General features: G+C 30.6%; 1 protein-coding gene across 2 annotated transcripts in view; it reads right to left on the bottom strand.

The window, feature by feature from the left end:
• The window catches only part of Msp300 (Muscle-specific protein 300 kDa), a 764,465-nt gene that overhangs the window by 25,261 nt on the left and 724,741 nt on the right, over positions 1 to 14,463 (bottom strand). For both annotated transcript variants that reach the window (XM_075369201.1, XM_075369200.1), the window contains 3 exons: positions 6,947 to 7,121; positions 4,140 to 4,253; positions 1,383 to 1,577 (listed from right to left, as the gene is read on the bottom strand). In XM_075369201.1, coding sequence (XP_075225316.1) covers positions 1,383 to 1,577; positions 4,140 to 4,253; positions 6,947 to 7,121 — 484 coding nt within the window. The remainder of the gene's footprint in view (positions 1 to 1,382; positions 1,578 to 4,139; positions 4,254 to 6,946; positions 7,122 to 14,463) is intronic.

The raw sequence follows: 14,463 nt of genomic DNA, 5'->3' as shown, positions 1-14,463 counted from the left end.
GTTAATTTTTTAAGGATTTCATATCCTTGATTTCATATCAATTGCTAACATATATTTCCATTCATGTAACTATGGACATTTTTGGTGTAATTAAAATGATTAACTATTTTGTATTAAATTTTTTATTTTTATTGATCTAAACAGGATATGAATATAAAAATATTAAAGCATTAGTGTTATTAACAACTATGGATTCAAGAATTATCACTAAATTAACAAGTAATTTATATAAAAAAACTGAACAAAAAATTAGAATGATCAATAAGTAATGCTTCACAATTGGGCATGAGTTTTCACTAATCGGCATCTACATCTCTTGTAGAAAGAACCCATGGGAATATTTGATTATGAATGGTCATATTCATTTAAGGGTTAACATCTTCAATAGTATTTGTAAAACACTCTTGCAGACATTCTCTATCAGCTTCACTAACAGAATGTAGACGAACACTGTCATTCTGATTCATCTGCATTTGTTATTTGATTTGGGCCAAGCATAATCATATTTTAAGTTTTTATTGTACACAATCGTTCAGTAATATTTATTTTATATATATATACAGAACAGTAGTTTTGGTATAAATTTGTAGAATTATATTTGCACAAATTTTATTAACTGTTTATTTTAAGTATTTTTTTTAAAGTTTACAATTGTTTAGTGAATAGCAAATAAGTTATTCTGATGAAAGATATTAATTATTGCTTTAATTATTTAAAAGATGTTCTTAAGAAACATAAAAATAGCTTGAAGTATATCTGACACTAATAATGTAATCCGATGGGCTACAAAAGAAGCTAATAAAATCAGGATCACTAAACTTACCAAAGTTTATGGAATGTAAACAAACTATCAGATGCAACTGGGAAATTCAGACTTGTCTTACATGGACAATTGATGAAAAAGGACAAAAACAGGCTAACCTAAGAAATCTTTGGCAGAGGAAACAACAGAAAGACAACTAACTACTACAAACTGGTTGAAATGGGTCAAAGAAGATCTAAAAGAAGCAATTACAGAAACACAGGATATCATGGACAAGGCAAACATTAAGACAAAAACATGTGAAGGATTCCAGAAGAGAACAAGAACAGAATTACAGATTTAAAAAAAAGAAAAAATTAACTTATGATGAAAAATATTAATTAAAATGAAAAAGAATGTTTTTGTGTAATATAACTTTGTATAAAAAATTTATAAGTTACTGATGTAATTTACTTTCTTATTGTTAATGGTTTAAAAGTTTCATTGCTATAAGAGGTTTAAATTTCATTCATAATAAACACAACATAAGTACAAAAAAAAGATTATAGAAAATATTATATAAGTTTTCACTAACAAAAAAGAATAATAAGACAAAACTTAAGCAAAATTTCAGTCTTACCTGTATATATTCTTTCAGTTGTTGAGGTTCTACAGATCTATCCTGTACTTTTAATTCAGCTTGTTGCAACCAGTGCTGTAACTCATCAACATCAGAATTATAATCAGTTCTAACAGTTTTCGCTCGTTTCTGTTCTCTACCTTTTACTTCCATTGATCCGACAACACTTTCAGATAATAATTCAAGTGATGTAAACTGAAAATAGAAATATATAAATGATACGCTTAAACTTTATTTACAATAGAACAAAGAAAATTTAATGATCTCAGTTAATTTAATAAGCTGATTATCACCATTATAAAACTAGATAAACATTATCTGACTCACAGATACTGCAATTTAATTATTTCCTGAACATTTCTAGCTTCAGAATATTAAACATCCACAAACTTAAAAAAAAAAATTATGTTTTCTATAAAATAAAGTGAATAATCACTTTGTGTAAAGAGATAAATAATTGCAACAGTGAAAGAAAATTTATTTAATACAAATCAGATAACTGTTTACAATTTTTACATGTAACACACTATTTATTCATTAAATAAATTCAGACTTGAAATAATTGTCTGAAAAAAAAAGATAAATAAATAATTACATTAAAGCAACAATGAAAATGTAAACTGCAATTTAGAAGGGTGTTTATTTTTCAAAGAATTCCTAAAAAAAGTAAATAGCAACTGGAAATTTATTGAACATCAAACAAAAACAAACTAGATTTCAGACATCTAAATAGTTTGTCAATTTTGATTACATCACTTAAAAAATGACTACTGTATAACAATTAGAAACTCTAATGAAAGTTGTGTAAATTAAGTACATATAAATTCAAGTACAGTTATGCATTGTTATGCAGTAGTTACATAAAAGGGAAATCAGATAATATTGAATTATCAGATTAACTGGATTAATCTGGTGTCATTTAAATGCAATCAACAAAAGGATACAAACTTCTTGGCAACCATCTCTCTTAACAATAACTTCCTATGCAATACACTATTTCTAATATGATACAGCACATTACAGACAACTGTAACTGATCTTACAGTCATGCTGCAGTCAGCTCTGATTCACAAAGCTTGCATTATTAATATGATAATGTGCTTCATAAAAGTCAGCTAAATACAAGCTTCCTGGTACTTATCTGTGATGTAATACGACTGAGGTTGGCAAAAAGTTTAATAATAAAAATTCTGGTTCATCTATACAAACCAAATGAGGTTTCATGACTGAACGTATAAATATTGATTGTATTACCAGACTAGATTCATTAATGTAAACTTTTTTTTCTTTTTCTGTTTAGCCTCTCTAACCATCGTAAGGTATTACTTCAGAGGAGGCTAAGAATGTAAATGAAGTGTAGTCTTGTATAGTGTCTAAGGTCAACCGTTCCTGAGATTTATGGTTAATTGAAACCAAATCACCAAAGAAAACCAGTATCCACAATCTAGTTTTCTTTGGTGGTTGGGTTTCAATTAACCACACACCTCAGGAATGGTCGACCTGAGACTGTAAATACAAGACAACACAATTATTTACATTCATACATATCATCCTCATTCATCTTCTGAAGTAATAGGTTTCGGAGGCTTAACAGAAAAATAATAAATGTAAATTACAATATCTGAATTCAACTGGAGAAAAAAGCTTCAAAAACGTTTGTTAATTCTTTCCTATAAAAAATTTTATTATAAAAAGAGGTACAAAAGAAAGTTTCAGTGAAAGAAATACGCAATGATTAACAGGATATAATTTTTTTTTTAGCAAATAATGATTTCACGTTATCACCAGTGTCTGAATGAACAAAAGCCCCTTCTTGTACATTAAAATATTAATATAAGAAGGTTAAAACTAACATGAAATTTAAGACAATAATCAGATTAAAATAATAAAGAAATGTAACCATTAAGCTAAAATATTTAACACGAACAACAAAATAAAATTTATGGGTGATTATCACTAAATGTTATTCAGTATATTGATTCTTCTTAGAAGTAACAATACCCAGTCTAGTACATTCTTATCATTTCCTAGGATGTGCCATATGTCTGTTAGCAATTTAAATTTGTGACATAGGCTGCATAATGTTTGTAGTCCACAAGGATCTGGTGCACAGTCAAGCGGCAGTCGCATTGCAAACACAGTGATGTGCTTTCCGCCGACATTAGGTAACCATGAGTAGCTCTGGTATGTCTTAACCATGACCAGCATACAGCGAATTTTTCTGCATGAAAAGTCCCATGGTAACATTGTATCTTTGATGTGCTGGAGTTTATTATCTGCTGTAATGGTCCAGTCAACTTGTCCCCTTCTTTGAAGTGTATGTTTAATGGAATTAATAAAATCTGTAGTTGTAACTTGTGGTGAAAGATGGTTGGCTACATGCATCTTTTGCAGCAGAATCCACATGTTCATTACCCAAAATTCCCACATGACTAGGGATCCAGAAGAAATTCACCTGTATGTTGTAACAATTTAATTCAACAATTTTATTGGGCATTTCTGTGACAATAGGATGTCTGGAATACAAATGAGCTGAAACTATAGTGTTTATTTTTTTGATATGTCACAAATTCAATATCTTTTTAAACTTTAAATATAGTTTTAATTGCATCTGCAAGTATAAATGTTGTGTTTTAATTATGATTGAGTAAAATAGTATTTTACGCATGATGTAATTTAATGTAAACAGTTATTACAATCATTTATCATGCATAATCATTAATAAATATAAATAGTAAAAATTATGTAATTACTAACCTCTTGTTCAATATCTGCTGGAATATGTTGCTGTTTCTTAGAGTAAGTATCTTTTATGATTGAACGAAGTGATTTTACCTGATCGACACAATTTTTTACTTGTGATTCTAGGTTCTGTAAGAGAATTATTAAAGATGATTAAATTAAAAAATAAAATAAATAAATACATAACATTTCCTCTATTAATTTTAAATAAAGCAGGAAATTGTATCAAAACATTTAATCTCAATTTCAAAATAAGGTATTTTTCCTTCATTTTTTTTTTGTTTTTTTTTTTTATAGATGAATAATGCTTTGGTATTAATCACTGCCCGAAAATATGTTTAAAAACAATTAAAATATATCTTAAAATGAGAAAACCTTTAGCATATGATAAATCAAAATCAAAATAGAAAGATATGCTATAATATCTGATTAAACTAATAAAAATTACCATCTGCTTTATGGCATAAATAGCTGAAACACAGTAATTGAAATTATTTGAATATAAACGGACAGCACATTATCAAAAGTGTAAATCCTTTTTTTGGGAAAGGGGAGAAATTTTTAAGTAAGCTACTAGGTATCCGAAAAAAATAAACAGCAAACTTATATTAACAAAATCAATGCATAATTTTTCTAAAACTGTGAAAAAGAATAGAACCATTCACAAATAACATTTTGTGAACAGATAAAACAAAGTCAATTATAGCAATATAGTAGAAGAAAAACAACAAAAATGCTTATAAAGATTTATTTCCCACAAATATTCTTGTTAAATATAGTGTATATGTAATGTAACGTTAGTGTAATCACTATAAATGTTTTACCAGACTCCATTTTGTAATAAAGTTTATTAATTTTTTTTTGTTTTACAGGAATAAAGAACTGGATGAATTAATATTATCCCAAAGTTATTATAATCAACAAAATTCCACATTACAAATGAACAAATTAAGTTCAACAAAAAGTGCTAAATATCACAGATGTGTAAACTAAATGACAGTGATATAAAAATTAAAATTAAAAATCAAAAAGCACAATATCACAGGCAAAATAGTAAAAATGTAAAACATATTAAACAAACTACACATTACAATAATTAAATATGCACAGATAATTAAACATAGATGCACAGCTTTTAAAAGCCATTTGATAACATCTTATTATTTCCCAGAATATTTCGTGTTTAGCCCCTAATTTAAATTTCCGTTGCAGTGCCACATAACATATACTTTCCAAAGGTACACCAACATGTGGTGTATCGTTAGTTGGCAGTCACAGCGAACACACATGGGTGCATTGGTCTGATTCATGAGGTGTCCATGAATAAGTTTTAGTGGGCCCTATTCATAAACGGAAAATAATAACCTCTTCTTGACAGTTATTTCTGTGTGAAGAGCTCCATGGTGACAGTGTTCTTAACTGGACAAAGCTTATTGTTGAAACTATTCCATTCACTTTGCCTCTCATCACTAACCATCCTCTTCAGAAAACAAACAACATCGTCTAAACAATGTGAATAATTTTTATTTTTCTTGGGGGCGAAAAACACTTGCATTATCGGCCAGGTCAAAATAATAACAAGAGACTCCTTCTCAAATATTTAAATATTAGTAAAATAGGGTTAAAACCCCATTATACCCTAGATGAAAACTAAGATAATAATAGGAATAAAATTGAAATATGTCTCTTGGCAATTTACATTTGTGATGTGAGGCTGCATAACATATACAGTACACAAGGATGTAGTACACAGTAAAGTGGTAGTCGCATCGGACACACAGAGGTGTGCACTCCACTGACATCAGATATTTGTGAGTAGCTCTGTTATGTCCTAATCGCAATTGGCATATGACCACTTCCTCTTGATGAATTTTTTCACACAAAGAGCCCGATGGTAACATCGTATCTTTGATGTGTCTGAGTTTATTATCTGCTGTAATGATCCAGTCACCTTGCCATCTTCTTTGAAGTTATGTTTAATAGAATTAATAAAATTAGTAGTTTTAACTAAAATGGTAAAAGATGGTTGGCTACATGCATCTTTAGCAGCGGTTAGTGCAAGTGGACTGCAAACAAGTTTCTTTTGCCATGCTATCGGCTTGCTCGTTGCTCAAAATTCCAAAATTGCTGGGGATCCAGCAGAAGCTCACGTTTACACAGAGTGCTCTCATTAATGACAAAGAGTGAATCTTACAGACAACGAGGTGTCTGGAGTATATATCATTAGAGTATATATCATTATATCATTAGCCTGCAAGGCACTCATGGAATCTGAACAGATAAGTACACATCTTGGAGTAAATATACTTAAGGCCTTATTTATATATCAAAAAATGACATACAATTACCACAAAGTAACAGAATTACAGGTTATAAAGGAATCCCTTGACAGAAGAAAACAATAAATAAATAGAGACTGGGAAGTCAAAAAACAAATAGAGACCAAAAAATACTTTTAACTTCAAATAAACACCTACCAAATTTTAGAAAAATTGGTCGCATCATTACCTAAAAGATAATCTTGATCTTTTTGTATTAGCTTAAACCTCTGACATTAGCCTAACATACAAGATCAGAGTGAATATTTTGCAACAATACAAGGCATTAACCAAGAGAGACACAGGAGAATCCCAATTTGACATGAGGAATCTGTGATGAATCAGGTGTGCCCCAAATACACGTAAAAAAAGAGTAATCCAGATGAAACTGTAAAGGGATCCAACAAAAATTTTAAACAACAGCAAATTTATTAAAATTTATACAAAGCCTTATCGACTTCAAGAATATTAAATAAATGTAACTAATACAAAAAGTTCACTTACATTTACTGATTTTTCAGAAGAGTCTAGATCAGGCCCAAATACATATAAATTATTAATATCTTCTTGAACGCCACTAAGAAGCTGTTTTAAATCACTAATCTTAGACTGTACTTCTTCAAATTGAGATAGATCATTAATAATTTCCTTCAACTTTTCTTCAAGTGATTCAATCAACCTAGAATAAATATAAACATACATTAATTAAGGTAAATAAAAATAAAATGTTAATGTTGGCCAAAAAAAAAAAAATATTTAATATTTATAGTAAATAATAAAACATTAATTTGTATCTCTTAAAATCTGTTACTCAAATTAAAAATTCCAATATCAATCAACTTATAAAATATAAGCTAAATTGCAAAATAAAAGTAAAGGAAAGGTTAACGAGTAAAAATCAGAAAGAATGTAGTCCTTATTGTAGACAATAACTGTAGCTGGCATAAAGAACCCTGGCATTATACAGAGAAGAATAACTTAATAAATACACAAAAAAGGAAAGAGAAATAAATTTAATTAGCTTTTCCTGGACTGAACAATTTTATTTTATTGTAGTTTCAAAAATTAAATATATTTTCATAAAATACAATTAATCCTTAGGTTTCATCCGTAGATGAGTAATAAAATGAAAGTTAATCTAAAATAATCTCTTTCAATATGAGATCTGTTTGATTTACATGATAATCTGAAAGTTTTATTGATAGAGGATCCACAAGCAACCACATCAAATCCACTGATTGCCATATGAAAATGTGATTTTACACTCTATAACTAGAAACCATATCATTCATTATTAATATCATCACAATGTATGATTGTATATAATTTATATTTTCTATTTTAATGTTTTTATCAATTTATTTCTTTGTATAATGCACGAAACCCCACCTGTTCTTAATTTTTGATTTAGTTTTTTTTTTAATTTTGTTTTCAATTTATGTTTTTCTCTTTTACCTTTATGTTAGCGTTTAAAAAGATCTCTTACACTCTTTGGCTCATTCTTTTCAGATTTTTAATCAACTGTAATAAGAATTAACAAGAAACTACTTCAGTACCCATTTTACATTTTGTATCTAGCACAGATTGAGCTTTTTATTGTTTGTAATGGTTGAGCCACTTTAGGGATCAATCGGGGCATCGCATCTGTCAAATACAAGTGTTACAGGTACTGATTTCCTACATAAATATACAACATATAATTTAAACTACAAAACTGTTACAATAACCACAAAGTTGACAGACATGGTAGTGCATTCTGATTTATTATTAAAATTGTTATTTAATATTTTATGTTTGTAATACTTATTTTAATTGCTGTAAATAATTGTCTACTTTTATTTTTAGTTCTTTCTTATCACTCCATGTTCATATAAGTAATCAATCATCTTACACTATGTTAATTTTTATTATTACCCTTCATGTATGTACTTTTGCTGTAGAACTTTTTTTTTGTCTTCAGTCATTTGATTGGTTTGATGCAACTCTCCACGATTCCCTATCTAGTGCTAGTCATTCCATTTTGGTATACCCCCAACATACTACATCCCTAACAATTTGTTTTACATATTCAAAATGTTGCCTGCCTGCACAATTTTTTCCTTCTACCTGTCCTTCCAATATTAAAGCGACTATTCCAGGATGTTTTAATATGTGGCCTATAAGTCTTCTCTTCTTTTAATTACACATTTTTCCAAATGCTTCTTTCTTCATCAATTTGCTGCAACACCTCTTCATTCGTCACTTTATCCGCCCATCTGATTTTTACATTCTCCTATAGCACCACATTTCAAAAGCTTCTAATTTTTTCTTCTCAGGTACTCTGATCGTTCAAGTTTCACTTCCATACAAAGTGATGCCGCTCAAAACATATACTTTCAAAAATCTTTTCTTGACACTTAAATTAATTTTTGACGTATACAAATTATATTTCAGACTGAAAGCTTATTTCGTCTGTGCTGTTCGGCATTTTATATCGCTCCTGCTTCGTCCGTCTTTAGTAATTCTACTTCCCAAATATCAAAATTCTTCTACCTCCATAATCTTTTCTCTTCCTATTTTTACATTTAGTGGTCCATCTTCATTATTTCTACTACATTTCATTACTTTCGTTTTGTTCTTGTTTATTTTCATGTGGTAGTTCTTGCGTAGGACTTCATCCATGCCGTTCATTGTTCCTTCTAAATCCTTATACTCTCAGCTAGAATTACTATATCATCAGCAAATTGTAGCATCTTGCACGTGCGCTATCTTTTCACATTGTACTGTTACTCCGGATCTAAATTGTTCTTTAACATCATTAACTGCTAGTTCTATGTAAAGATTAAAAAGTAATGGGGGATAGGAAACATCCTTGTCGGACTCCCTTCCTTATTACGGCTTCTTTCTTATGTTCTTCAATTATTACTGTTGCTGTTTGGTTCATATTACAATTACAAGTATTACATAACATATTACAATTTCTTTATTTTGTATTATTTGAAAATTACCATTTAAAAATATTTTTATCGCTACTGCAATACTATTACAGATTAACCTGGACAACATATAAAATGTATGAAAAGTTTTAATGTTCAGATTTCAATGCATAGTGTATGTAATGAGTTACAAAAGTTACTTGGCATTATCTGTATGTTCATAGAATTAAAAAAGGGCTCTTTATGTTTCTGCCTAGTTATTTTCGGGTTATGTATTTTTATTATTTATTTTGGGGTATGAACAAAACACCTGTCCTTAATTTTCAATTAAGTTTTTTTTTTAAATAATTTTTTTATTACAAAAATTTTTTTCGAGAGAGAATATTTATTTGTTAATCGCCCGTAATCTTAAAAATTTAATTAAAAGGAAAACGAAAACAAATACTTAAAGGATTTTAATGAGCGATTAACCACGTATTTATTATCGTCCGAAAAACACGAACAGTAAATTATTCGAGTTTATTATTACAGTTAATTATTAGACGTTTAAGACTACACGATTCTACTTTTAATTTTTTTGTAGGGCTAACCTCAAATTTTAAGTTTGTCTTATGGACAAACTTATAAATTACATAAGACCGTAAATAGTTTATTACAACTACGATCAATAGAATCATTAATACTCCATCTTTTACTTATATATGTAATTTAATAAAGATTTTTCAACGATTACACTAAAAATGTTGGAATTGATGACGAAATGTGACGATATAATGATAAAAATTTTTTATTCATACAAATTTTTATGAATTAAATTGTTTTTTTATTTAAAGAAAAACTAATTTATAGATTTTTAAGGAATACCTCTGTTAATTCGATGGAATTTTCTTTTCATATGAATGATGTATAGTTGTAAATATTAACTGTTTATCCAGCAACAATCGAAAAATCGAGCTGAGCAATATGATGGTATAATTCACATGATCGTTTAGTGTCATTATAAATCCACGCTCGCCACAAAAAGAAGTAGGTAATGAAAAGTTATTCAAAAGTAAATTATACTTAACATTGTAATAATTGATGTAAAAAATACCTAGTTAAATATAAACAAATAATTTAAGCGCATTTTCCAACACCTCGTGCACGCGCTGTTCTTGGTCCTGAAAGACCTAGATTTTGTCGCTTTTAACAACCAAGGCGCCAACATTTTTTTTTTGAAAAAAATTATCTAATTTTTAAAATCTTAAAATAACATACATGTTACCAAAATAAAATTATAAACGTTGATTCACAAATTTTTAAAATAAAACTTTTACTGCAATATAAAGATATTTGACGTTAAAAAATAAATTAAAATGCGTTCGTTATTTATTTATTTTACTGGTCTGATAAATACCGATTGGTTCCGGTTCTATAAATTAACCTTATTATGAAAAGAACATTGTCGTTTAGAAAAAATTAGAAAAAAAATTCGTTTATATGAAAATCATAAAATAACAACTACAAAAAATTTAACTTTGTAAAAAAAAAGTATAGAAGCTTACCATTATAAATTAAATAAATTAAAAATAAAATGATATTTCATTTTGTAAAAAACTGTTTTCTATCATCCAAATTTAGAGCCGAAACATTTTTTTTTAATGTTAGTTAATTTTATAAACATATGTAACTCTCCAAAGAATACAAAAATGTGCAATTATAATGATTTATTTAATTATTAATTAACTTATGAATTTGTTTCATCTTCTATAAGATTTTAGAAGTTTAAAGGTAAATATGAAACAAAAGTATACAGTTACCAATTTATCCACACATAAATATTTTTTAAGGTAAACAACAAGACAGATTATTATAGTCTGATAAACATACGGAACAAAATGTCGCATTAAGTTTCAACTATGAAAACCATTTATAAAATTTTGCGGAAAACCCACAAACGACATAAATAACAGAACAAATTACCAAAATGTAGTATAAAAAAAATAACCAAATGCATTTAATTATTTCCATACCTTCGTCCGCATACAAAACAGTGCACGTAATAGCATCTTTTCAACTCCTGCGATTACACGTAGGAGTTGAAAAGAGCCGTCTAAACTAATGGAAAACTTTTGAAAGTTAAACGGATGTTAAAATCCACGTTAAAAAAATAAAATAATATGGGATATAATTATAACAAAAAAAATAATAAATAAAAAAAAGAAGAAAAATTACGCATATAGATCACAAATTTATTTATAATGTGAAGATACAGGCTTCCTTTTCTTAACAGTGATTTCTAAAGGTAGACTGTTTCTTCACGACTATTATTTCCGCGGCAGTGCAGTATTCTCTTAAAATTTGATGAAGCTTATAATACACAATGGAACCCGCTATTCTTCCACGCTGCGTTCAACTAATTTTTCATGAAACACTTACGATCGGAATTAATCATTCGCTTCATGAAGGTCGCCTAATAACAAAAGCTTTTTTAATCGGCTTCAAAAGTACGTCCGTTGCCTCCGATTCCTACACGACTAGAAACGGCAACGGATACCGATACTCGCATTCGTCTATTGAGATCACGGATACAAGATCTGATTTCAGACGTACACACGTCTGAAATCATAGGTGTATTTTTGAAATGTGTTTACATAATTACAGCGCGAAAGAATTTATCGGTTTCTATTCGTGAAATTATATTAATAAAATCGGTAGTTGTAACTAGAGTGGTGATAGACGATTAGCTACGTGCATCTTTAGCGGCAGAATCAACAAGTTCGTTACCCAGGATTCCCAAACGGCTAGGGATCCAGCCGAGATTCACCTGCGTGTTATGACGATTTAATTCAGCGATTGTATTACGTATTTTAATGACTTTTTTGTTTTCTCCTGGGGAAAAACGCTTCTGCGTTATCATCGCCCGGCCACAACACGTTTATTGTGTAGTAAAAAAACTTATATCACATTTTACGTCTCGATTAAAATACTAAAACAGATACAATACACAAGGATGTGGTGCACTGTCCGTCGGGAGTCGAAGTGAGCACAAACTGGTGCATCTGTGTGGGTCATCAGATATCCATGAGGGAGCCTAGTGTGCCCTATTCGTAAACGACAGATAATAATCTCCTCTCGACACTAATTGTAGGCGACACGATCGGTCAGGAAATACAAATCCTTTAAAGCTTGGAGAACACTGTACGAATCGCTACATATGAGATCGTAACCGTATTTTACTTTAACGATATTCAAGGCCATTTCGATGGCGTACAATTCAGCATTGTAGACGCTTGTAATACCAAGTAAACCGAACACATAAGTTCTGTCATTTACAACAAAAGCGCATCCAACAGTATCATTCTGCTTCGACCTATCTGTGTATGCTACTGCGTCTGGGTTTGTCTCTGATAGAAAGTAGTGAAATGTTTGCTGAAAGACGAGAGGAGTTGTTAATGTTTTATTATATACGGTGAAGTCGTAATTAAAATTAATGTGGTCCAGTCTCTCCACGGAGGATATGTAGAAGGACAGGTTGGGAAAATATAAGGCTGATCAAAATGTAAAAGGCAAATTAAACGCAGGGTACGGAAACCATTGGTGCCATATTACGTGGATGGTTTTCATACCGTTGGAAATGAGGGTTTGCGATGACTGCTTTAAGAACCGGGTGATTGGTTGTCCTTTAAGACGGGCAGAATATGATGCTAGAACCTGGTCCCGTCTACCCCAAAGTGATGGCTTAACGTAATCAACAAGTTCGTTTGCGACAAGGCTTGACCTGAACGCACCGTGGCAAGAAGAAGAAAAGAGCGGTGTACAGTATCCAGCATCTTAAGCACGGTATGACGCGCTGAAGAACAGACGATACAACCGTAATCTATCGGACTAAAGAATAATAAAAATAACATACATGACCGAGACAGAATCCTCAACACCAACACGGAATGAACGGTCGTATAGGAAACCGCTAATAAAGGCAAGCATATTGCCCACGACTCCCCATTCTTTAACGATATTTAGAATACTTCGGCCAGGTTGTGTCGTAGGCCCTCCTGATGTCAAAGAAAATAGCGACGAGTTGCTGGCGGCACAGAAAAGCATTTTGGATAGCTGTTTCTAATGATACCAGATGATCAGCGGAAAGTCTTCCTTGGCGGAAACCACGTTTTGGAGATAGAGTGTGCTTCTTTAAACACCAGGTAAGCCTTCGCTTCATCATTTTCTTCATCACTTTGCACAAAACGCTCGTCAAGGAGATGCTTTATCTCTACCAGGTGTACGGGTACGACAGTGGCTCCCCGAGTAGACGGGTGGGAAGACTTACGCGGGGAACAAACCATTATATATATATATATATATGCATATATATGCAGTAGGTGATGAAGTACCGAATCGAAAAGGTTTGAGAGCATAATCGGACGAATGTTATCAGGACCAGGAGAGGTGACACAATGTTTTTTTAATGCGTGTGACAGCTCGTTGAATGTAAAGGGAGAAATTAACTCGCCCGATTGAATCACCAGCTTTTAACGGTAACATTTTCATTCGTACCTTATATCTCTCTAGATGACGTAAGGAGGAGAACCTCCTTACGTCATCAGGAGCCGAAAATAAGGCAGAGAATAGACTTTGTGAAAGCAAAAAACGCTTTCACGTTATCATCGCCCGGGTCAAAGTAATAACATGAGGCTCCTCGGATATTAAGATATTAGTAAAAATGATTAAAACTATGATGAAAACTTACGTTCTTGGGGAAGTCGCTTGAACCAATTGATCAGGAAAGGTGAGACCTTATGAAGGAGCCACCTTCCTGATAATTCTGTAGAACTACAAATCTGACATTTGCATACTGCAGGTGTGGTTTGTCACCATTTAAATTATTATTCTTAAGTAAAGTAGACTAATAATTATTTTTTTAAGGAGTATAATTAAAGAACATACCATGTCGAAACATTTAAAAAAAAAATATTTAATCGGTACAGACACTTCTTCCAATGCCTCCCCCCCCCCCATAAAGAACAGCACGTAGATGCTTAGCTGATGCTAAAAGTATTTTAATTTTATTTCTAAGGGACTAGTAGGAAACGCTCACTTGGAACGAATTCAAGAATCGACTGATCTGGG

Source organism: Lycorma delicatula, chromosome 6 (genome assembly GCF_047948215.1).
Source record: "Lycorma delicatula isolate Av1 chromosome 6, ASM4794821v1, whole genome shotgun sequence".
Classification (NCBI taxonomy): domain Eukaryota; kingdom Metazoa; phylum Arthropoda; class Insecta; order Hemiptera; family Fulgoridae; genus Lycorma; species Lycorma delicatula.
This window is presented reverse-complemented; position numbering and strand designations above follow the sequence as displayed.